Source organism: Octopus bimaculoides, chromosome 4 (genome assembly GCF_001194135.2).
Source record: "Octopus bimaculoides isolate UCB-OBI-ISO-001 chromosome 4, ASM119413v2, whole genome shotgun sequence".
In the NCBI taxonomy this organism is placed as follows: Eukaryota; Metazoa; Mollusca; class Cephalopoda; order Octopoda; family Octopodidae; genus Octopus; species Octopus bimaculoides.
The window spans coordinates 24,615,533-24,638,752 of NC_068984.1; the positions used below are offsets into that span (position 1 = coordinate 24,615,533).

The 23,220-nt window shown below is 33.7% G+C and overlaps 1 protein-coding gene across 2 annotated transcripts in view; it reads left to right on the forward strand.

Annotated features, from left to right (window-relative positions):
- The window catches only part of LOC106879394 (protein disulfide-isomerase A5), a 62,539-nt gene that overhangs the window by 13,853 nt on the left and 25,466 nt on the right, over nucleotides 1-23,220 (forward strand). For both annotated transcript variants that reach the window (XM_052966959.1, XM_052966960.1), the window contains exons 2-8: nucleotides 8,683-8,806; nucleotides 11,553-11,640; nucleotides 12,879-12,944; nucleotides 15,052-15,097; nucleotides 16,228-16,320; nucleotides 19,965-20,025; nucleotides 23,036-23,103. In XM_052966959.1, coding sequence (XP_052822919.1) covers nucleotides 8,683-8,806; nucleotides 11,553-11,640; nucleotides 12,879-12,944; nucleotides 15,052-15,097; nucleotides 16,228-16,320; nucleotides 19,965-20,025; nucleotides 23,036-23,103 — 546 coding nt within the window. The remainder of the gene's footprint in view (nucleotides 1-8,682; nucleotides 8,807-11,552; nucleotides 11,641-12,878; nucleotides 12,945-15,051; nucleotides 15,098-16,227; nucleotides 16,321-19,964; nucleotides 20,026-23,035; nucleotides 23,104-23,220) is intronic.

Here is a 23,220-nt window from a genome sequence, read left to right on the forward strand (position 1 = left end):
ATATATATATATATATATATATATATAGGTGCAGGTGTGGCTGTGTGGTAAGAAGCATAGTTAGGAATCAGTGCTTCTTTACACGGTTGTCCTCATCACATGACCCTATCAGTGCACACTCTTGTCTCTTGTCTCTCTTGCACACCACATCTGATGCCTCTTTTGCCTAACCTTTCTCTCAAGATGCTTACATTCTGTCGAACATGCAGACTGACATTGCACATCCAGCAGAGCATATTGGCTTCATTTCTTTCATGTCCTTGGCTGTCACATATATATATGCGTGTGTGTGTGTGTGTGTGTGTGTGTGTGTGTGTGTGTGTGTGTGTGTGTGTGTGTGTGTGTGTGTGTGTGTGTGCATGTGCGTGTGTTTGAGTATATATCTATACAATAATCTGCTTGTCGTTTACCTGTTAAACATTAGTTAGTTAGAGAGGTGGAGGTGGAGTGAGTGAGAGGTAGAGTAAGAATGAGAGAGAAAGAGGGAGGAATGAAGAAAGAAGAGAGGAAGAAGTAGAGAAAGGTGATTAACATTAATACACACAGGCCAAACAGTCACGTGGTCAGCTGAAGTGGGGAGGGGGCAACGAGAGAAAATAGGGAGAAAGAAGTGTTAACGTGTGGTGGGGTGGGGAAGGCAGTTATATTGAAAGATAGATAGATAGACAGATAGACAGATAGATAAACAGATAGATAGATAGATAGATAACTTTCTTTATTGGTCACACAGGGCTGAACACAGAGGGGACAAATACAAATGTAGAGCTTTTCTTTTCAAAAAGGAAAAGGGGAAAAAAAAAAGTAAAATTCCGATCAAAAGGGTCAGAAAAAAAGAAAAGGCGATCAAAAGGGATCGTGTATCACAGAAGAAATTTTTAAAATGTAAGAAGCAAGATTAGGTTTATCCGTGGAAAGAAAAGCCTACGGAAAAGACCACAGTAACTGGAATAAGTACCAGACGTAAAAATAAGTATGGGGTCAACTTGCTCAACCAAAACGTTGCTAAGTCACAGGGACGTAAACAAATCAACACTGGCTGTCAAATGATGGTAGTGGTGGTGGTCAAATGCAGACACCACACACACACACATTCAACAGACTTCCATCTACCAAAGTCATTCTTAAGGCATTAATCAGCCTGCGGCTATAGTAGAAGACACTTGCCCAAGGTGTTGTGCAGTGGGATTGAACCTGAAACCACATGGTTGCAAAGCAAGCTTCTTAATCACACAACCTTACCTGTACCTATACAAGGCTACTCATTTGTAGTAGGCAGGTAAAATCTGCCCCAGAACTTACTTATTTTATTGGTCACCCAGAGGAATGAAAGCAAACGTGACAATAGCAGAATTTGGATCGGGCTAAAAAAAAGCAAACTGGCAAAATTGTTAATGTGTTAGGCAAATTGCTTAGTAGTATTTCGTCCATCTTTACATTCTGAGTTCAAATTCTGCTGAGGTCGACTTTGCTTTTCATCCTTTCAGGGTTGATAAAGTGAATGCTAGTTCAACACTGGGGTTGATGTAATCAATTCACCCCCTCCCGTGATATTGCTGGTTTTTTGTCAAAGTTTGAAACCAATATTCATTTCCTATGTATAAAACTATGAAATAGCTTCAATAGTGTTCTTGCAGACATATGGTTATTTGTTTTTAGCATTTCTTCTGCAGTTCCATCTAATCCTGAAGCCTTTCTGTATTTTTTTTTACATTGCTCAGTGACTGTTGCTATTTCTTCAGCAGATAGACATTTCACAGAGCCAAATATACTTGAGTAAAAATTGTTTACAATTTGTGTGAAGTGCTTATGTTTTGTAATAATTATTTCTGTTTCACCACACTTGAATTACTGTAATAGTTGTAATAGTAATACAGATATGTAAATTGGGTTTATAACATTAAAATGAAGAATTAGAAAGTGATACTGTGGCAGTGATACTTCTCTTTTATTTTTCTGTAAATTAAGTCAAATGGTTCCGAATATGAACTGAAATGGATCACATATGCTTTCACTAAGTATCTGCTGTTGCATCAGCAGTACACCATATTAGTAGTCGTAGCAACAATTAGTTCTTGTCCTAGAATGCATGAGGGAAAACTGTTGTTTTATCTACTAACTTAAGCTAGCATTGTGCAATGCATATACAGAGAATTACATTTAGACTGAAAAGAAAGATACAACGTCTGTAAATACATCTATAATAGAAGTAGATGAAGTATCATTTGAAGTACAGTGATTGTACTTCAGTCAGCTCACTCAGAGTTGTTTTGTTGGTAGAATTCTTTTGCTGCCGGATGATTCACAAAGCATTGTTTAAAACTGCTTTAATAGTCTGATTTCTCTTGAAACCTTGATGTATTGCAACAATTGTTGTCTACTATAATAGAGATGACAGTGTACGTCTGAAAAACTGCTACCGCTGTTGCTGTTGTTGTTGTTGTTGTTGTTAATGTGGCAAGCAAGCAGACTCATTGGCATGCCAGATAAAATACTTATCGACATTTCATCAGTCTTTATATTCTGAGTTCAAATTCTGCTAAGGTTTCATCCTTTCAGTGTTGATAAAATGAGTAACAGTCATGTAATGGGTTGATGTAATCGACTAGCTTCCTCCCCCAAAATTCCAGGCCTTGTGCTCATAAAAGAAATTATTATTATTATTATGGTGGTGAGCTGGCAGATTTATTAATGCATTGAATAAAATGCTTAGCATCTTTATGTTCTGAGTTCAAGTTCTGCCAAGGTCACCTTTGCCTTTCATCTTTTCAGGGTTGATAAATTAAGTACCAGTCAAGTACTGGGATCAGTGCAATTAACTGTCTTCTTCCTCACAAAATTCCAGGCCTTTATTATTATTATTTTTATTATTATTGTTAGATGGTGAGCTGGCAGAATTGTTAGCACCATGGGCAAAACGCTTAGTGGCATTTTGTCTGTCTTTACATTCTGAGTTCAAATTCCACCAAGGTTGACTTTGCCTTTCATCCTTTCAGGGTTGGTAAAATAAGTACCATTTGAGTCCTGGGGTCGCTGTTATTGACTTAACCCTACCCCCTAAGTTGCTGGCCTTGTGCCAAAATTTGAAATCATCATTATTATTATTAGTGTTGATTCAGCAGAATTGTTATCCTGTCAGACAAAATGCATAGCAGCATTTCTTCTGGGTCTTTACATTCTGAATTCAAATTCTTCTGAGGTTAACTTTGCTTTTCTTCCTTTTAAGGTCAATATAATGATAAAAAACAGTTGAACACTGGGGTGGATGTAATCAACTAACCCCCTACTCTTACTCCTAAAATAGCTGGCCTTGTGCAAAAATTTGAAACCATTATTATTATTATTATTATTATTATTATTATTATTATTATTATTATTAAGGTGGTGAGCTGGCAGAATTGTTAGTATGTTGGACGAAATGCTTAGCTGTATTTACCCATTGCTACATTCTGAGTTCAAATTCCACCAAGGTCAACTTTGCCTTTCATCCTTTTGGAGTCGATAAAATAAGTACCAGTTGAACACTGGAGTCGATATAATCGACTTGTCCCCTCCTCCAAAATGGCTGCCACTGTGGCAAAATTTGAAACCATTATCGTTGTTGTTGTTAAGGCAGTGTATACTGGAAGAATAGCTAGCACATTGGGCAAAATGCTTAGTGACATTTCGTCTGTCTTTATGTTCCAAGTTCAAATTCTACTGAGGTCGACTTTCCATTTATCCTTTTGTAAGTACCAGTTGATTACTGGGGTCAATATAATCGACTTACTCCCTCCCCCAGAATTGCTGGCCATGTACCAAAATTTGAAACCAATGTTGTTAGGTCTAGAGTATATCAGTTGTGTGCCACTTAAAAAATAAATTAATATTGTTATTATCCTGGTAGTATGTTTTCCGTTTCTTTAAAAAGTTTACTTCACATTTTCTGTGCATTTAAGAAAGAAAAAATCATCAAAACTTCCCTCTTCCTCAACCTAAAAATTGAAACTTATTAGTTTTTTTCAAATGACCAGAAATTGTCCCTCACATTAATATTGCTTCAAATCAGTATATTTTCAAGCTTAAACCAATGCAGTTAAATCAAATCTTGTTTGCTAATTTATCTCCTGCTGGTCAGTGTTTCAAATTATAAAACAAAAAATTATCTCCAGTTGAATTGATATCATCATCATCCTTATCATTTAATGTCCAGTTTCCATTCTAGCATGGGTTAGACGGTTTGACCGCAGCTGGTAAGCTGCACTAGTCTCTAATTGTCTGTTTTGGCAAAGTTTCTACAGTTGGTTGCCCTTATTAACACCAACCACATTACAGTGTATACTGGTTGCTTTTTACATGGCACAAGTACTTTATACATGGAACCAGCACGAGTGCTTTTTATGTGGTATCAACACAGGTGCTTTATGTGTGGCACCCGTTTGGATGCTGTCTATATTTTGTGAAAATTAAGCATATATTGTTTCTTGGAATATTTAAAGTGAATTGACCTTCAGTATAGTGATACTTAGATAATAATGTTTTGCATGAGTTGGGTAGGGGCTTTGTGATAGAAGGTGAAGTGGTGTTGGAAAGTTTGAATTGTTTTGCCTACTGCTGGCTAAACAATCAGACTTTGTTATCAGTACATATCCTTGAGTTGGCTCTTGAAAGTTTTTTAGTTTCATTTTTTCAACTCGTGTTTCATATCTTGATTTGCTAAGTAGTTTTTGTAGCCTTTCTGTCAATTTTTTCATTTAATTTTGTTTTGGATGCTCCAACATTTTATAATTGATATTAAAAGCTGAACTGTGTATTAATTGCCTTAATGTTCACGTATGCAAATAGCGTATATTCCTGATAACACACACACACACATATATATAAATATATATAAAAGATAGAGGTGGAAGCAGCGCAGAAGTAAATTTAAGACATTCTAATTTAGAAAGAAATTAATAAAATGATTCAAAAATTTTGTTTATATTTATAGGAAAGATAAAATATTACTGGCTTATGCGATGAAATTTATCTTATTGAATATTTAAAAAAATTTGGAATTTGAAGTCAAAGCAGGTTGTATTTATCTTCTGTTTGGTGGTTAGAACATATCTGGAGTTTTTCCATAAAGTCTTTAAATATAGATTGTTTGCAAATAATTTGGTATAGTGTTCAAGGTGTTAGAGGGAAAGAGAAGGGGTGTAGTTGTCCATTGTCTAAAAAATCTGTGGGTTCCTGCCAAGGGAGTGAGTGGCTTAAAAATATTTATTGAATGGGTTTTATGTCCAGCTGTGTGTGTGTGTATAAGAATAGCAAGACATAAATGGAAAACTCACAACTCTATCAGAAAAACTCGAGAAGATACTCAACCCCACATTCGATACCAAGAATGAAGACAACAGAAGAACTGCCAGCAATGAGCTCTCTTCCAACTTACAACAACTGTGTAACACCACAGAATAATTAATCAACAATAAACCAGAACAAGATACACCACATCTTACCAGAAGCATAATCAGATACATTTGGAAAAAAAGAACGAGAAAGTTTACATTTTGGAACATGGTGAAAAGCTTAAACAAAGCTGGAATCTATGAGAAATAGCTAAAATCCACACACACACAAGAAATAAAAGCTTGTATAAGGTGGTGAGCTAGCAGAACTCCTAGCATGCCAAGCAAAATGCTTGTTGACGTTTCTTTTGTCTTTACATTCTGAGTTCAAATTCTGCTGAGGTTGGCTTTGCCTGTTATCCTTCTGGAGTTGATAACATAAGTAACACTTGAGCACTGAGGTCAAGGTAATCAACTCGCCCTTTCCTCCTCTGAAATTGTAGTCTTGTGTTGAAATCTGAAAGCAATAAAGAGGTGTATAAGACCTATACATCTGTTTGGAAAGATTAAATTTTCAAGCAGTTCCTACTCGATATTGACAGAAGAATGGTCTGATTTATTAATTCAAGTAGGAGGATCAATTTAGTAGTGGTATCTGAACAAAAGGAAACTATTTATTTCAGGTTATCTGAACTATAAAGGATGGAAATCAAAATGAATTGATATGTAATGTGATTCTTGTTTATCCTGTTTATTTGTAAGAGCTATATCCTGAAAATGTTTGTCAGCAATTATATACATATTCTTTTATCTAACAAGGGCTTGTATTATAATAATAATGCAAATAATTACATCTCATAACTTTAAGTGTGTTCTAAACAGTTAAATGTTTATCAACAAGAAAAGCTATCTAGTTGCACCAAGAATTTTTGTAGCAGTATCTATTCCAGTTTGTAAAATCCATTCTCTCAAAAAGTACAGATGATTGGATGTAAAATTTTGTTTGTCATCATCACCATCATCATCATTATAATTATCATCACTGTAATTATCATCATCATTTAATGTCTATGTTCATGCTGGTATGGGTTGGATAGTTTGACAGGATATATTGAATCTGAGGATTGTATTGAGTTCCAGTGCTTGTTTTGGAATGATTTCTTCAGCTGGATGCCCTTCCTAATACCAACCACTTAACAACATCTACTGGGTGCTTTTTTTTTGTGCCACTGGCCTTAGTGAGGTTGCTATGCAGTTCACAAGACTATGAACCCTGATGGGGATGGGCCAGTTTATACAAGAAGATGAGGCATTAAAGCATAAGGTAGGGGTAAGGTTGGGGTGGAAGAGCAGGCACTTGTAGAGGAGCTACATAGCTACTCACATATAGAAGAGAGGGAATAATTAGTAGGAGCTGCAAAGTGATAAATAGTGATAACGAAGTGTCCCCTCAAAGTACAAGGTGAATAGAAATGAAGGGGACAGAGGAACATTTTATTTTATTCATTGATACTTGCTTGTAAGGTTGCATTTGGAAACTATCTGGTCCATGTTACACTGTGGGATTGAACTTGACACTTCATAATCTTATGTACCAATACAGTGTGGTTTGTGAATAAATAAATACATAGAGTGCTAAAGAAAAGAAAATATTAAAAAAATGCCTTTCAGTTTTATATATTGTCTCATTTACATTTGAGCATTTCTTTTTGCAGTCCTATAATCCCTTTTGTTTCTATAAAAAGAGACAAATATAATTTCTTGTAGTATATTTATATCACTAGATTACTCTCCAGTATGTCTTGAAACTGCTTGTTATGACAAAAATTTCTACTTTTCTTTCAATATCTTTTATTTTGCAAAAAGGTCAAACAGTTTCTTCTCCACCAGAGAAATACTGAGTCTCTTGGCCAACATTAAATCACTCTCATAACTCTTCTTCGATTACCAAACTTTCCAAGTTCTTTCAACAAATGTATTTTCTCTTTTTTTCTCCTTCTCATATATTTTCCCTTACCTTTGATCCAAGCATTAGCTTCAGTTTTCTTTCTGCTTTTGTCTGTTATTACATTTTTTTCATATCTGTTATGGACATGTCTTCTATTATGTGTAAAAACTATTTTTGCAAACAATGCACAACAGTTTTCCTGAAGGTCATAATGTAAAGAAGATCTTATTTTCCCACAGTTTATTGAATTTATGCTTACTATCATTCTCTGTTTATTTTTTTCATTTATTGTCTTTTGCATTGCAGTGGGCAATGTAAAAACAAATATTATGTTTGAGAAAACCTGCAAATGTTCACAAAAGTTAAAAAAAACATAACTCTATAGCATAAAAATTTCAGCAAAAAGTTGTGATTGACAGATGCTTTTTGCTGCCTGAAGATCAGATACAAAGTGTGTATTGAACAATTTGGAATGGAGGTGTAATCTGCTATTTTCAATCATCCAAAGCCTCATGGGTTGGCCAACTCTCACAGAAAATCCCTTGTTAGATGAAATATTACTGATTTTTATTATCATCATCTTTTTTCTTGTATCTTTCACTTGTTTCAGTCATTAAGCTACAGCCATTCTGGGGCATTGCCTTGACAAATCAAGCCCAGTACTTTTTTCTTTATTCTATGTCTCTTTTGCCAAGCTGCCAAATTACAGGGACATAAACAGACCAACACTAGTTATGAAGCAGTAGTGAGGGATAAACTTCTCTCTTTCACACACATACGTATGCACACACGCATGCACATACACACACACACGTTTTTAATGATATCAGTAGTCTCTGAAGGTACGCAGCTGCAAGAGTTTTGTCACTGTTTTGTGTAAATAAAATGGAAACCTTAATAAATTAATTAACTCAAAAACTTCATTTAGTGTATACCAACAAAAGCTTGCACTGATGAAAATTAAATTCAGAAATGCATCAATTGTTACTGGGAGATTTTTAATTAGTAATAGATACAAACATACAAGGGGTGCTGGAAAGTTCCTGACTTTGGGTAAAAGAAAATCCAGGAGGATCAGTTAATTATGATTATATTCAACATATTCCCTACTCAGATACACAAATTACAGTAACACTTCAGTTTTTCTAAGCTCTGTAAAAGAACTCAGAAGGTTGGGCCTCCAACCAGGCCTTTTGCGATACCCTTAAAGCCAGGAACTTTTCAGTGCTTCCTCGTACATACTTGCAGCTGACAGAAAAATGGATCACATGCTGCTTGTGAAAGCGAAAAAGACTATGTACACCACACAAAATCTCAATATGCTATTTAATTTTTTTAATCAACTTGCTAATTATGTTGTATTGGAAGCATTAAATTTAACTTTTGTTTTGTTCCATTGCTAAGAACCTTTTTTTAATTTCTTTCTAGACCTGTCTGGCAGTGACAGCATCTAAGAAAAGTCAAAATTTAATTTCACATGTTGAAGATTTGAAAGACTTTAAAAAGTTATTGAGGACAAAAACTAATTTACTTGTGATATTAACTAAAACAGGTATAGTAAATACTTTGCTTTCATTTTTTTTAAATAAAAAAGCTGGATGTTTAGTATATTTTTTGAATTGGTTAGTAATCTCTAATGTAACTTTAACACAAATTTTTCAAGAATTTTGGTTCCAAATAAAGTTTCTACCACTTGAGGTTATGGTATTGCTATATTTTGTTTGTCTAGAATAATAATATTTAGCTGTAGATCAGCTCTACTTGAACAGAATTAAAACAGGTTAAAGCTGGATTATTGACCACATTGTTAAGTTCAAAATCCTACTTCGGTCATTGTGTTCTGTCTCTTACAAGGCACATAACTCATTACTTCAGTTTGCCTGATAGTCCTCCCCACTAAAAAAAAAAAATAAGCAAACAAATGAGCTTCTGTTTCACAGTTTAAGTAATCAGTGTATTCGACCATAAAAAGTATTGCTCCAACACAAATTCATTCCACCCATCTCAGTATGGAAAAATACATGTAAAACAATAAATAAAATATGCAAATATATCTGTTCATAAACTTTTACATATCATTTGTCCTAAATTCCTCATGCAAGGTTTTATTTCAATCTTTAAATGTTCTATCATCTACATAATTCATTACAAATATTTCCTTAAACTGATACCTTGAGCTCTGTGTTTGCTTTGTTGAATGAAGATTCAGCAAGACATAGTCTGTGGAAAATTATGATCACCCTATGGCTACCTGTATGCAGGGTCAAAGCTGAAAACTTCCAATGGCATCCTCTACCTGTCCCCATCACCCTTTTCTGTATCACCACTGGACTTATGATGAGGATGCGGTGGTGTTGGTACTGGTGTGTTGGTTTGCTGAACAACCTGTTTGAGGAGTATTGTTATAGTGGGCATGATTTGTAGGTAGCCAATCCCAACTCTCTTGCCCTTCAAGCTTGTATTGGTCTGGTGCAACAAATACCATGGGATTGGTACAATAAGTGCCATGGGATTGGTACTTACCAGGATACAGGGTTTGTATGGAGTTACCTTCTCTTGGATGAGCCTCATCTGTTCTGGGTCTATTAGGATATCTTTAAGTGACCTTCTTCCAAAGGCATTTTTGTGACATGCTAATTAACCCATAAGTGGGACCCTGACAAAGGCTACTACGCTGGGTCAGAGTAGATCTGGGAACAATAGTGACTAAGAAGTAATTTCACACTCCTGAATCTCCTGAACAAGGGCTCCACAACAGAGTGCAGTTTAAAGCTATATCCATGACAAAAGTTGCTGCTAAAGCTTGATTTATTGGTTTTCTTTCTTTTGAAAAGGAAATGAGATATTGGGTCATCTCATAAATAATGCGTTTTTTTTTATTCCTCCTTTATTTTTCAAAATTAAGAGAAACAAAGTTCTTTTTCAATCTAAAATATACTTTCCTTCATTTCCTACAATGCTCTTCCATCTATCTGGTAGACTTGCAGTGTCCCTCTTACAAAATTCACTTATCCGTGATGAAAAATACTCTTCCAGTACTGTTCTGAACTCGTTTACAGAGTTCATATTTTTTCCGTCCAAATGATTTTGAAGACTGCGGAATAAATGATAATCAGATGGGGCAATGTTCAGTAAATATGGTGGGTGGGGCATCGTTTCCCATTCAAACTGCTCCAGCCTTTGGAATGTCATCCTCACTGTATGTGACCAAGCATTATCCTGATGGAAGAACACCCTTCATCTTGAAACCAAAGCTGCTCACACTAGATCTCCTTTGTTATTGTTAGGTTTGCGTTTAGAAGTTCGAAGTGGACTAAACTTTTCATATCCCACCAAACAGATAACAGCACCTTATGTGGGTGAAGACCTTCTTTAGCTGGGGGTGCCGATGTTTCTCTTCTCCCTGCTCACTGTCTTCGATGCTTGGCATTTTTATAGAGAACCCATTTCTCAACACCAGTCACTATTCGGTCCAAAAAAGGTTCATTCATGAGATGTGACAGCGAAGTAGAGCATACATTCACTCTCTGCACATGATTAGACTCGGAAAGTTTGTGAGGAACCCATTGACCAATTTTCTGACTTTTCCAATGGCATGCACGTGTTGATGAATGGTTGAATGACCAAATCCAAGCTTCTCTGCTAGTTCCTCAACAGTTATGATCGGTTTTTGTTCCAACAGAATTTGCAGGACATTTGTGTCATGCTCTACAGATCTTCCAGGACAAGGCTCATTTTCTAGGCTGTAATTTCTGGCTTGGAATTTCTGGAACCACCGTTGACACTGGCTTACGATTATTGTCCAATCCGCATAAACTGCATTAATATTCCTCGCACTTTCCATTGCATTGTTGCCTTTATTGAACCCATAAAGCCAAATATGCACCTTTGCCACTTCCATTGTATTTTTGGAAAAATAACTGTTAAAATCAAACTGCACTCTTCAAAACTTGCACTAAAAATAAGTACAAGGTAAAATGACTACCTGCTTTTATAGCAAGTTGATGCAGGTAGTTTATCCTGTCTCCCTCCGACTTTTAGTTTATGCAATTGAAAAAAAACCACATTATTTATGAGATGATCCAACACTTAGGCAATCTCCCCTTTCTTGAAATATAGCCAGTGAAAGGTTTAATGTCAAAAAGCTATACTAAATATTGGAAATGGAACTCAGTTGACAATAAGAGCTAGAGTGAATATCAATTCTTTTCACCTTTTTGTCTCTTCTGTTCCAGTTCATTTTAAAATTCTAATTTGTTTTCCAATATCTCATATGTTGCATTTAATTTGTTTTTCAGAAAAATCTTTGTCTTCCATTTTACCTGTGATACAGACAACTGCTGAAGAAATGAAAGGCAAAGCCACATTAATTACCATTGACTGCAGGTAAATATTCGTTAAGAATGGTTTGGTAATCTATTTATAGTTAACACTTAGTAGTTTTGTAGGTGTTCTTTCTTTTGCAAAATTATACCAGTATCCATAGTAACTACAATCCTTACATATGAAGTTAAGATTGTTGGTTTGTCTATGCATGTTTAATATCACAACAACTTTCTTTATAAGATGGTGGTATGGAGAGCAGATAGCAAATTTAATTTGTCTAAAAATTAGTTGTTGTTTAACTCCAGGTCATCTCTGATTGAATGAGATAAAAAGCATATAGATAATCCACTGAAGTAAGGTTGACTTGTTTGTGATCCAGTCTTTTTTTCTGTATAATATACGTACAATTGCAATATTCTTCCATTTTGTTAGGCTTAAGATCAGTCCTAACTAAATGGAGCTGTGATAAAAGGCATTACAGTCATGATCATCCTGTTTTAAAAGGACAGAGTATAATTTGAGGGCGGTTCAGTTGCTATTTCTAGCACGTCAAGTGCCCACTTACAAATTGCCTTGTTGACATGTGAATCCTTAATTTTTTTTTTGAAAATGACAAGGTATGATTTGAAGATTTAGCTGTTAATTTTAACTGATCAATTGATGATGTTACAAATTGAAGGGAAACAATTTTCTTAATTTTCTATTGTTCTGAAAAATCCTACAGAGAACAACAACAACAAGAAAAGAAACAAACAGCAAAAAACATGAATGCTTATACACTTATATTCTTATAACAAATTCGATCCTTTGGCTAAGAAGATATACTACTGTCATTAATGTTTACTGAAAATATGTTAATTTTCTTTTTAGTAACAAATCAATAACTTTGTTATTATTGAGTCACTATTTTTCAAGCTTTGTACTAAATGAACCAATCTTACTCATTTAGCTCTGTCTCTGTAATTCAAGATGATCTCTTTGGCTATAGCCAGACCACTCCTCTTTCAATGCCGTGATTAAAAAAAATAAAGAAGTGTTTAGCTAATCTTTTATATCTTTCAATGCACAGAAGAATCAGGATTAGATGATTTTAGTAATTTTTGGCTTAATATGATTTTATGCTGTCCATACAAAGCAAAATTCTTTTTCTGTTTTATCAAACCTAACAATTATCAGTTCATTCTGTCTTTAAGAAGATCTGATATTTTGATTTAGCATGACATAAACATTGAACTAGCTACATTTTTACTATCTTTTAAATATAAATATATGTCTCTATTTCTGTGTTATAATTTTAGTGTCGCAAAGAAACTTTGCAGAAAACTGAAAATGTCATCAAACAGCTTTGATATTAAACATTATCAGTAAGTGTTTTGATTTATTTTTGAGTCCATATTCTTTAGTTATTGTCTGTGTATGAAATGGTGAAATGGCTGAGGAGCTAAGATAATTAGATTACTAACTTATTGGATATATGTTGTATGCCTTTGTAGAAATCTTATTGTGACCCTGGGAAAAGCACAGGCATCCACCATGAGGTGGATAGATTCTCTGATTAAAACATGCATATATAAATATATATTTATAAAGTAATTCTTAAAATTTAATTGCAAAAGTAAATACATTGCTACAATTAATTCACACAGACTATGGAACCATTAAATAACAATATTGTGTGTGCCTACCATCACTGGAACTTGCTCTGACTGATAGTGTCTGTTAAAATGCATGCCTTGTGGGTTTTTATATTTACATTCTGAATTCAAATTCCACAGCTGTCAACTTTTTTTTCCTCCTTTCAAGTTATATAATATACTAATTAAAACCTGGTTTTTCATTAAACTTACTGTACTCTTTCCCAAAATTAGTGACCTTGTATTTATGCATGAAATTATTGTTATTTTTCCATTTCATTGATAAGAAATAGATTTTCTTTTTATTTGTTCTGGAGGAAGAGACTGTGCCTTTGGTTTTTGTAGTCTCTCTTAGATCAGTGACATTAAAGTGGTTAATGTTCCTCTTGAACTGTTATAAGTTGACAGTTGTTGGGGAAAACGTACAGTGAGAGATTTCCAGGGGAATGACATTCTGGGAAATAAGGGATAGGTATAGAGGGTTAGTGTGGCACCTGGTGAGTGGGAGGTGGACACAATGTGGGTTTTTGAGAAAAAGAGAGGAATGTGTTATGAGTGCTTGAGTGTAGATGGTGTAAGACTAACCAGCACTGAGGAGGAGAAGTCATGGTTGTAGTGGTAGAAAAATGCAGAGAGATGAGATGGCACATCTATGGACTAATGGTTGGAGTGTGTTGGTGCCATTCAGTCAATGTTTCTTTGGATTGGTGTAGGACGTTGGTGTAGGACATCTAGCACTAGCATTGTTCCAAACATGGAGCAGTAATTTATTGTGAGTCTTTCTTGAACTTTGTAAATGGTTAATAGTTGTTTATGGATGAAGTATTTTCTGGCTTTGAAAAGGAAGGCCAGTGTTTGTCTTTACTTTGTTGATGTGTGTTTGTCAGGAAAGATCCTCACTGATGGTAATGTTAATCATTTGTAGCAGTAATGAGGATTCTAGTGGCATGCTATTTAGGGTTGAGCTGGAGTGTGCAATTGTTTTCTTGTTATGATAGGTGCAGATATGGCTGTGTGGTTAAGAAGCTTGCTTTGCAACCATTTGCTTTCAGGTTCAGTTTCACTGTACTGCACTTTAAGCTAGTGTCTTATACTATAGCTACAAGTCGACAAATGTGGTGAAGTTTGGTAAAAAGAAACTGTGAGAAAGCCTGGTGTGTGTGTGTGTGTGTCTGTGCTGTGTTTGTCCACCATCAGTGCTTGAAACTTGGTATTGGTTTATATCCCCATAGCTTAGTAGTTTAGTAAAAGAGACTAACAAAATAAGCTACCAGTTTTTAAATGCAAGTAATGTGGTCAATTCATTCGATTAAACTTTTCATGGTAATGCCCCAGCATGGCCAAAACCCGATAACTCAAACAAGTTTTCTTAGGTATAGTTGTCTTGCATTCAGGAAATCCACCTGAAAAATTATCATGGTATCCATGTCACAGTTGATTGGTTTGTTAAGAATGGCACTATCCAACATCATCTTCCCTTTTATGGTTGAATGACTGGTCTCAAGAGTATGTGATATGCAGGTTCAAATATTTGCTGTTTGATTTTATGTTTCAAGCAATATTATTGTAAACAATGCTAGCACTTGATACAGGAAATATTTTGTGATAATCATAAATCTTTCATAGCTATGCTTTTCAATTAACAATGCCTTTTAGTTTATAATTATACATTTTTCCTCATTCATATGTGTTATGATTATGAACAGAGGTATGTTATGATTTGTGTTGATCACTGTACTGAAGCAATTATAGTGCTGAGACCAAGTCAATAAAGGGTAGCTTTAAGGAAGCTACTTATACTATGATGTTAGTAAGTTCTTTGTTTTTATTTTATCAGTGATGGAGAATTTAATCGAAACTATGACCGCAAATTAACTGTAAAAGTAAGTTTGTTTATTTTATTTAAAGAGAAACAATACAAGAATACTGTACAAATTAGTATTGGTATTGTAACTAAAAAAAATAATGCCGTTTGATTGTTTTAGATTTTCTTGATATTTTGTTGTATAAACACACATTCTGAAATTAATCCTGAAGGCTTGAAGGCATGACAATTTCCTATGGGTTTCTTCTGTATTGGAGAGGTTCTATATTGGGAGAATATTAATACAGATAAAATTTGGTTTAAATTGTTTCAAATTATTGTAGTCCAGCCAGTTAAGCACTTGGCTTTATTGCTGTTTGTTTTGGTGCTTCATACTTTTGAGTTTTAGCCAGTCCCACTAGACTGGCTCCCATGCCGGTGGCATGCAAAAAGTACCATTTGAATGTGGTCATTGCCAGTGTCGCTTGACAGGTTCCTGTGCAGGTGGCATGTAAAAAGCACCCTTTGAGTGTGGTCAATGCCAGTACTGCCTGACTGGGCCCTGTGCTGGTGGAACTTAAAAAACACCCACTACACTCTCAGAGTGGTTGGTGTTAGGAAGGGCATCCAGCTGTAGAAACTTTGCCAGATCAAGGTGCTTAAGCCTTTTTGTTTACTTGCAAACATATCCAATAAAAACAACTGCATTAGTGCTAAGCAGTGACTAGGAATAAATGAACTTTAGGTTAGTTAAAATATGTTTGTGGTATGTTTCAACTTCTAAAGGCAAATTCACTGCAGCTACTATGGTGAAAAAATGTTCTTTCTTATGGTAAAAAGTGTGAAATCACCATATCTGCCCTATAGTGTGAAGTACTGGGCAGATATGGTGTTTTTACATCTTTTACCATAAGAAAGTATTTTTTCTCTATGATAACTGCATCGAATTTGCCTTTAAAAGTTAAATATTTCACAAATATATTTTAACTAACCTAAAGTTTGTTTATATCCAATACAACTTCAGAATTAGCTTTGCAAGTTTTATTATCTTTCTCTGAGTAATTAACATCAGTGATTTAGTTTCTTGTAAATAAGTCTGTTGAATCTGGGTATTGCATAAGTTGTTTGTGACTTATATTTTACTGCTAACTTTCCTTTTAGTTATTTATTTTTCTTTTATTTAAACCGTTTTTAAAAATTCCTTTTCAGTCAATGATAAAGTTTCTTCAAGATCCTAAAGGAGATATTCCATGGGATGAAGACCCAGAAGCTGAAAACATCGTCCACGTAGAGAGTGAACAGGTTAGATAGAACATATTGATTACATATGCTGTGTGTAAGGAACATGTCTACGTTTCACTGAACTTTTTTAGGTCATGTTTATTTAGTTTTCTACTAAATTCTACTAAATATTCTACTATTCATATTCTTTTAAAAGAAATAGTTTCCTGTTTATTAGCTTAAAAATGTGACTGATTTTGCAGATAGTTTATAGAGTCAAATTAAAAGAGTTTTTTTAAATTACAGCTGTCTATTTTTGTTTATGTAAAATCCTGGAGGTAAATAAGATCAATACTCAGTATTCTGAAGTCAGTAAATAAAATATATTAATTATCTTAGGGTAGGTGGTCACAAATGTAACTATAATTGGCTGACTGCATTTGACATACAGGCAAGTGTTTGACTACATACTTCTATGCATCTATCTGAATCAGTCAGAGTGGACCAAGGTTATGTAAAAACATAAAGAAAACTAGTGACAATTTTAGGTGGCAAATAGGAATACAAATAGTTCAGAATAGGAATAAATTGCTTTGCTGTGGAGAAAAAAGAAAATCTAACGTTTTTGGTCAGACCCTTCTCTAGAGGGGGAGATAAAATGTTTTCTGATGGTACTTAATAAATAGATTAGGAATAAGAGAAAGAAAAATAGAAGTCACAAGATGTGACATATTTTCTCCTCTCTCATTATTACCAATCTATATATAAATTATCCTCAGAAAATATTATAGTGGGCATGGTTCATGCAGAGCCATCCCACCCTCTTGTCCTTCAAAGCTGTATTGATCTGGTGCAACAAGTGCCATGAGCTCAGTAGTTACCAAGTTATTGTGGTACAATATCTTTTAAATCATACATTGGAGAGTTTAGAGTAGATAATCTGTGTAGGGATCAGCTTGGCACTGACTTGAATGTGGTAACATCGAAACTATGATTTACTATAATTTTTCTTTTATTTATAATATTTTGTTTACTGATTATTTATTTTATTAATGTAGTAATATTGTGTTATTTATTTATTTATGATTTTGTTTGTTATATTTATAATTTGTGCAACCTTGTTATACATTGTATAGTATATTGTTAGTCACTTGTAAAACAGAATAACTACAGAAAACATAACTATGGTAAGTTAATTTTCTGATAATAATTAAAATCCTATTGAAGAGTATGATAAATAATGTAAAGCTAAATACCGGTGACATAGATAATCTTTAGACATATCATTTAGCACCGGACTTTAACCACTGTGGCAAAGTTTAGAAGAGAATAAAAAAAATATCTTTGAACAATATTAGAAGAGAAAACTCTCTTGTCTTCTGTTCTGTCTCAAGGTAAGAACTGTTATACTTCTCATAGTGTTTTTTTTATGTCTTAGCCAAAAAGAGAGGGAAGCATTCATAATTTTTTGTTTCAAAACTTCCAAATTTATTGAAAGAAGAGAAGTAAAAAAAAAACTGATTCTCAGATCATAGACCCAGTTGAAATGCTTGTAACAGAATGAATTCCACTAAAGATATACACAGAAGTGTTAAACTGGGTAATGTTTTAAGCATACTACCAAAGAACAGGTGTACTTTATGTGATGGGATAATACACAGTTTCCATCTACCGCGTTTCATTTCCAAATCTTTGCTTGATTTAGGATTACAACAAAAGATAATATCCCAAATTGTGGCACAGTGAGAATTGACCCAAAACCACATATTTGTAAAGTGAACTTTTTAACTTCATGTCCATACTTGTATCTGATTTAATGTTGTGGTTTTATAGATTAAGAGGAGAGATAGTCTTCTACAAAGTAGTTTACAAGCTAGAACAAGAAGCCAAGTAAAGCCTAGAATGATGGTCGTTGAAACTCCCTTAAAGCATGACAACCAGCAACTGTAGACATATCACCAAAAGACCAGTATCAGAGCATGTCAACAACAAATAAACAGCTTTTGATTGAAAATCTAGCAGTTTGATTAAAGATTGCTTTCAAAAGTTTAGGTTCAGTTGTATTTCAAAGAATTTGGAAAAGAATTAATGGAGATATTAACTAGAAGAAACAATTTAAAAAAAATTGGCTGGGTATTCATAAGTAACTTAGTGATTTAATTTTGGAGTTAATTCTTCTCTAAACAAGGAATTTCACACACTCTAAACAAGAAGTTAATTCATACTTAAGACGTATCAAACCGCTTTTATTCAATTATATATGCAATTTATTCTCCATTTTCATTGCTGTGGAATAATAGTTACCAAAATCTGTCACAAAGTTAGACTTGTATTCTACCGCTGAAACACTGTTATTTCACATTCTGTTGAAAGTTTAAATGTAGTCCAATGTGATATTAAAGAATAATCATCATTTTCTCATATTTGATTTAGGTTAGCTTGGTCTACAAAGTTATATTTTTCATTATACTCTATATTAAAAAATGCAATCACATCTATATTTAGGTTGACAGGTTACAACACTTTTGTTTTTTTTTTTCCTTTTACTGTTTTGTATTCCTTGTTTCCTCTATTAGCATGAGTTCACTGGGTTTCTTCAGTTTGTATGCTTGTATAATGTTGAAGCAATGTGCTTCACTTAGGCAAATAGAATTCAGCTGAAACTTTGTTAAAGTTCACATATGTGCAGGCATGGCTGTGTAGTAAGAAGCTTGCTTCCCAACCACATGGTTCTGGTTCAGTTCCACTGCATGACACCTTGGGCAAGGGGTCTTCTACTACAGTCCTAGGACGACCAAATCCTTGTGAGTGGATTTGACAGACGGAAACTGAAAGAATCTCATTGAATGTGTGTGTGTGTGTATGTGTGTATGTGAAAACTGGTGTAGGTTTGTTTACATCCCTGAAATTTGGCAGTTTGGTAAAAGAAACCAATAAAATAAGTACCAGACTTAAAAAAAATACTGGGGTTGATTTGTTTGACTAAAAACTCATCAAGGCAGTGCCCTAGCATGGCTGCAGTCTAATGACTAAAACAAGTAAAAGATAACAGACATATTATGTGCTGTCATTAGTTGGACAGGTATAATGCTTTTGTTAATACTTTAAACAGTCAATTAGATTTCAGTGTTTCTTATCAGGGAAGGAAACAAAAAAAATGTAAATTAATATATTTTCTGTTAAATCAGCTTTTCAATGCGAGCCTGAATGGTTTGGTTTTTGTGTGCAAAATTGTTCTATAAATGGGCACTTTTTATATTGTTTAACTATGTAAGATTAGTAGTTGTGTGTCAGGCAAGGTGAGGTAAGAAGACTTAGAATAGCTACTAACTGTTAAATAGATTGCATTTATTTTGTTTTTAACTATCAATTGACAATGAGTTGTGGACTATGTTGAAAAGATCAGCAAAGAAGGTTTTATATTAAAAGAAAAGTAAAGAATCATAAAATCAGGTAAAAAGTATATAGTTTAACTTCGGATGATAGCAGGACTAATTGAAATATTGAACTATTGGAATACTGAAGGTGAAAAACAGGTAATACCATTTACCATTTACAGTTTGGTAATTGTGATATTTTGGTTAAAATTGCCCATCGTCACTTGGAACAAGCATCCATTGAATCTAATTAGCATACTTTTACAGCTTCTATGGGATATCTTTTAAAAATCTTTCTTAATATCTCTGTATTGGATTAATTAGATACAAGTGTTGCTTTTGTTTCAGAAACTTAACAAAATGTTGAAGAAACAAAGGCTGCCAATGCTGCTTATGTTCTACGCACCTTGTAAGTAGGGCTTGAGAATAGTTCAACATTTTTGTTACTTCTATGGATGGTTCTTGCATATAAAGAAGAGAACAGAGCTTTCTAGAAAGATAATAGCAAAACAAGTCATTACTAAATAAATTTTTCAGTTGTTAATCCCTAAATGGTATTTAAATAATGCTTTAAAGTAATTTTATTTTGTTGTTAAAAATTATCAATCATTTTGAAAACATTGGCATTTCTTAGCTCTTTTCTTTCCTTTTATTTCAAAAGTCTATTTTATTTTATGCTATTACTAATGCTTTTACTAATCCTCTAGTAATCCAACTATTACTAATCCTTCACTAACGCTATTGTTATCTTTTTACATGATGAAGACATCTGTATTAGTATTTATTATAACAATACTATAACATTAACTATCTTTAGATGCTGTTTAGCCCCAGGTTGCTTATGAGGTCAAGCACACCTATAATCAAAGACATTTAGGCTATTGCCATCCTGTAAATTTTTCGAATACCTTTCTTTTATTGAAAATGATTGTACAGGATATGAAGAAGATTTGGTTGCTACTACTAGTAGACCATATGAATTGGGACTCCCTCAGTATAAGTACCAGCAGTATAGTAAGATTAATATAGAGTACTATGTCTATTCCCATTAATCACAACTGGTCTTGTGTCTAACCAAAAGAACCCATTATAAACCTGTTTATTATGTTTCATAATAATTTTTATTTTTGTTGTTTTTTTTTGATTTTTGTTACCATAGAGTTGGTGCAAAGGTTAAATTGTCCAAGGCTATAATAGTGCATCAGATAAAATTGTTTATGATATTTAGTTAGCTGTTTTAGAGTCTTTAATCTTGCCTGAGCTAACTATGCTTGTCAACTCTTCAGGGCCAAGGAAAGTAGTACCAGGGCTGGTTATATGAAATATGACTCATTACTTAATTAACCTTTTTTGCATAACGAAAAGAAATAATTTTCAAGATAGAAGGAATGAAAAAGGTCGACAATCAAAGATTCAAACTAGAGTGTTTTCTCATCTTTCTGAATGATATTCTGAATCTGTCGTATGGTTTTATACAATGATAAGAGTTCACAGAAATTGAACTAGAAAAACTTATGCAAACATTGTAAGTGGTATTAATTAAAAACATTAAAATTTTCATAAGTTCAAATTAAATGTTTATAAGGCACACACACACACACATGCACACGCACACATACACATGCACACACACACACATGCACGCACAAACACACATGCACACACATGCATGCACATACACACATGCACATGCACACACACATACATACACACACACACATGCACGCACACACATGCATGCACACACATGCATGCACATACACACATGCACGCACATACTTACACACATGCACACACACACATGCATGCACGCACACACATACACACATGCATGCACATACACACATGCACATGCACACACACATACACACATATGCATGCACAAACACACATACATGCACATGCATGCGCACACATGTATACACTCACACATGTACATGAACAGGGTGAAGCAGAATGAAGCAAGTCATTAACTGAGTCAATCCTCTCTCGTTTGCTGAACAACATGTCAATCACTCTTTGTATTGATGAGTCACTTCTGAACATTTTGCTCAGTAATAAATATTTCTGTTTAACAAACCACATAATCAATGGTATTGAAACCTAACTCACATTTCTAAAATGGAAATGCGTGCATATAAATTTATATATGTATTAATATTATTTTGTGGTAAATTTGTTTGGTTATTATAACTTAACTGAATAGTTATTTTACAATATTATAACAACTTATAATGGACCCTAATTTTCATCTAATGAACACTCTGTAATACTTTAAATATTTCATTAGGCCTCAGTATTTACCATTTTGTTTCACTTTATTGAGTAGAGCAGTTCGAAAGGAGTGTGAATTGCCTCCAGTTTCACTGCTATTAAGTTGTTTTTTTATTGTAGCTTTACTATTTGATTCCAGTTTCTTCTATTGGAATTATCATGCTGTAAATTTTATCCTCCCTTTTCTCTTGCTCTCTGTCTGCCTGTCTTCCTACTCAACTGCACATACAGTTTCTCTCCAGTAACATTACATTATAATCATTAACTTTGAATGTTTTCCCATCCTGCCAGCATTTAATCTGCAGAAGTTTAAGCAAAGTATTCACTGCACTAATCCAACCCTTTAATGCTTGATGATATTTCTATTCTTATAGAGTCTCTTCAGTCAATGAACAGAAACCTTCTAATCTGGTAAGGAAAAGAAAAGAGAAAGAAAAAAATGAATAAAGCTTAAACTTGAATGTTCTTGTTTTAAAAACTATTGTTCAATAATTTCTTCATAAACCAGAGTCAAATATTTCTATTTCACAACTGGTATGTCCAGAGAAATTGATGTATTATTAAATTTCTATTTAATGTCATTGATGATTTTTTTTTTAGAATAATTGTATTTTTATTTTATTTTTGTATTGATACTTTTAACAGGTATTTCTCTATAACAGTTGTCAAATCAAATTTTTGAAATTTTGTTAACAATTCATGCCTGTCTAGCAACAACAGCATTTTAAATTTACATTGAAAGATTGTCTTTGGAGAAAGATAAATAACAAAAGTAAATAGTAATTGATTCAGTCTGATTACCTAGTTACTTCAAATATTTATTTAACAACATCTAACTATCTTGAATTGTCAAGTTTTACTAATATTTATTTGTCTGATTGACTGGAAAACCAGTGGCAGAAATAGTACATTAGACAAATTACTTTGCAATATTTAGTTGTGTTCAAACCTCATTTGAACTGGTTTTGCTTTTCATCTCTCTGGAATTGGAAAAAAAAAAGAATTTAATTCCAGGCTTATACTGGGGTGGATTCTATTCTCCCTACTGCTTCTTTATAAAGCTGTGATCTTGTGTCAGTGAGAGAAATCGATATTTATTTGAATGGATTTACCTAAAATTTTTATATTTTCTACTTAATTTGTAGGGTGTGGTTTCTGTAAAAGATTAAAACCAGAGTTTTCTGCTGCTGCTACAGAATTGAAAGGAAAAGCAGTGAGTTGTTTTTTCTTTTTTTATTTGACTTGAAAGTCTTATGAGAACAATTATTTCATGTGTAAACTTAAATATATGAAATTAATAAAAATCCAATGTTGTGTTTTATTTGAGACT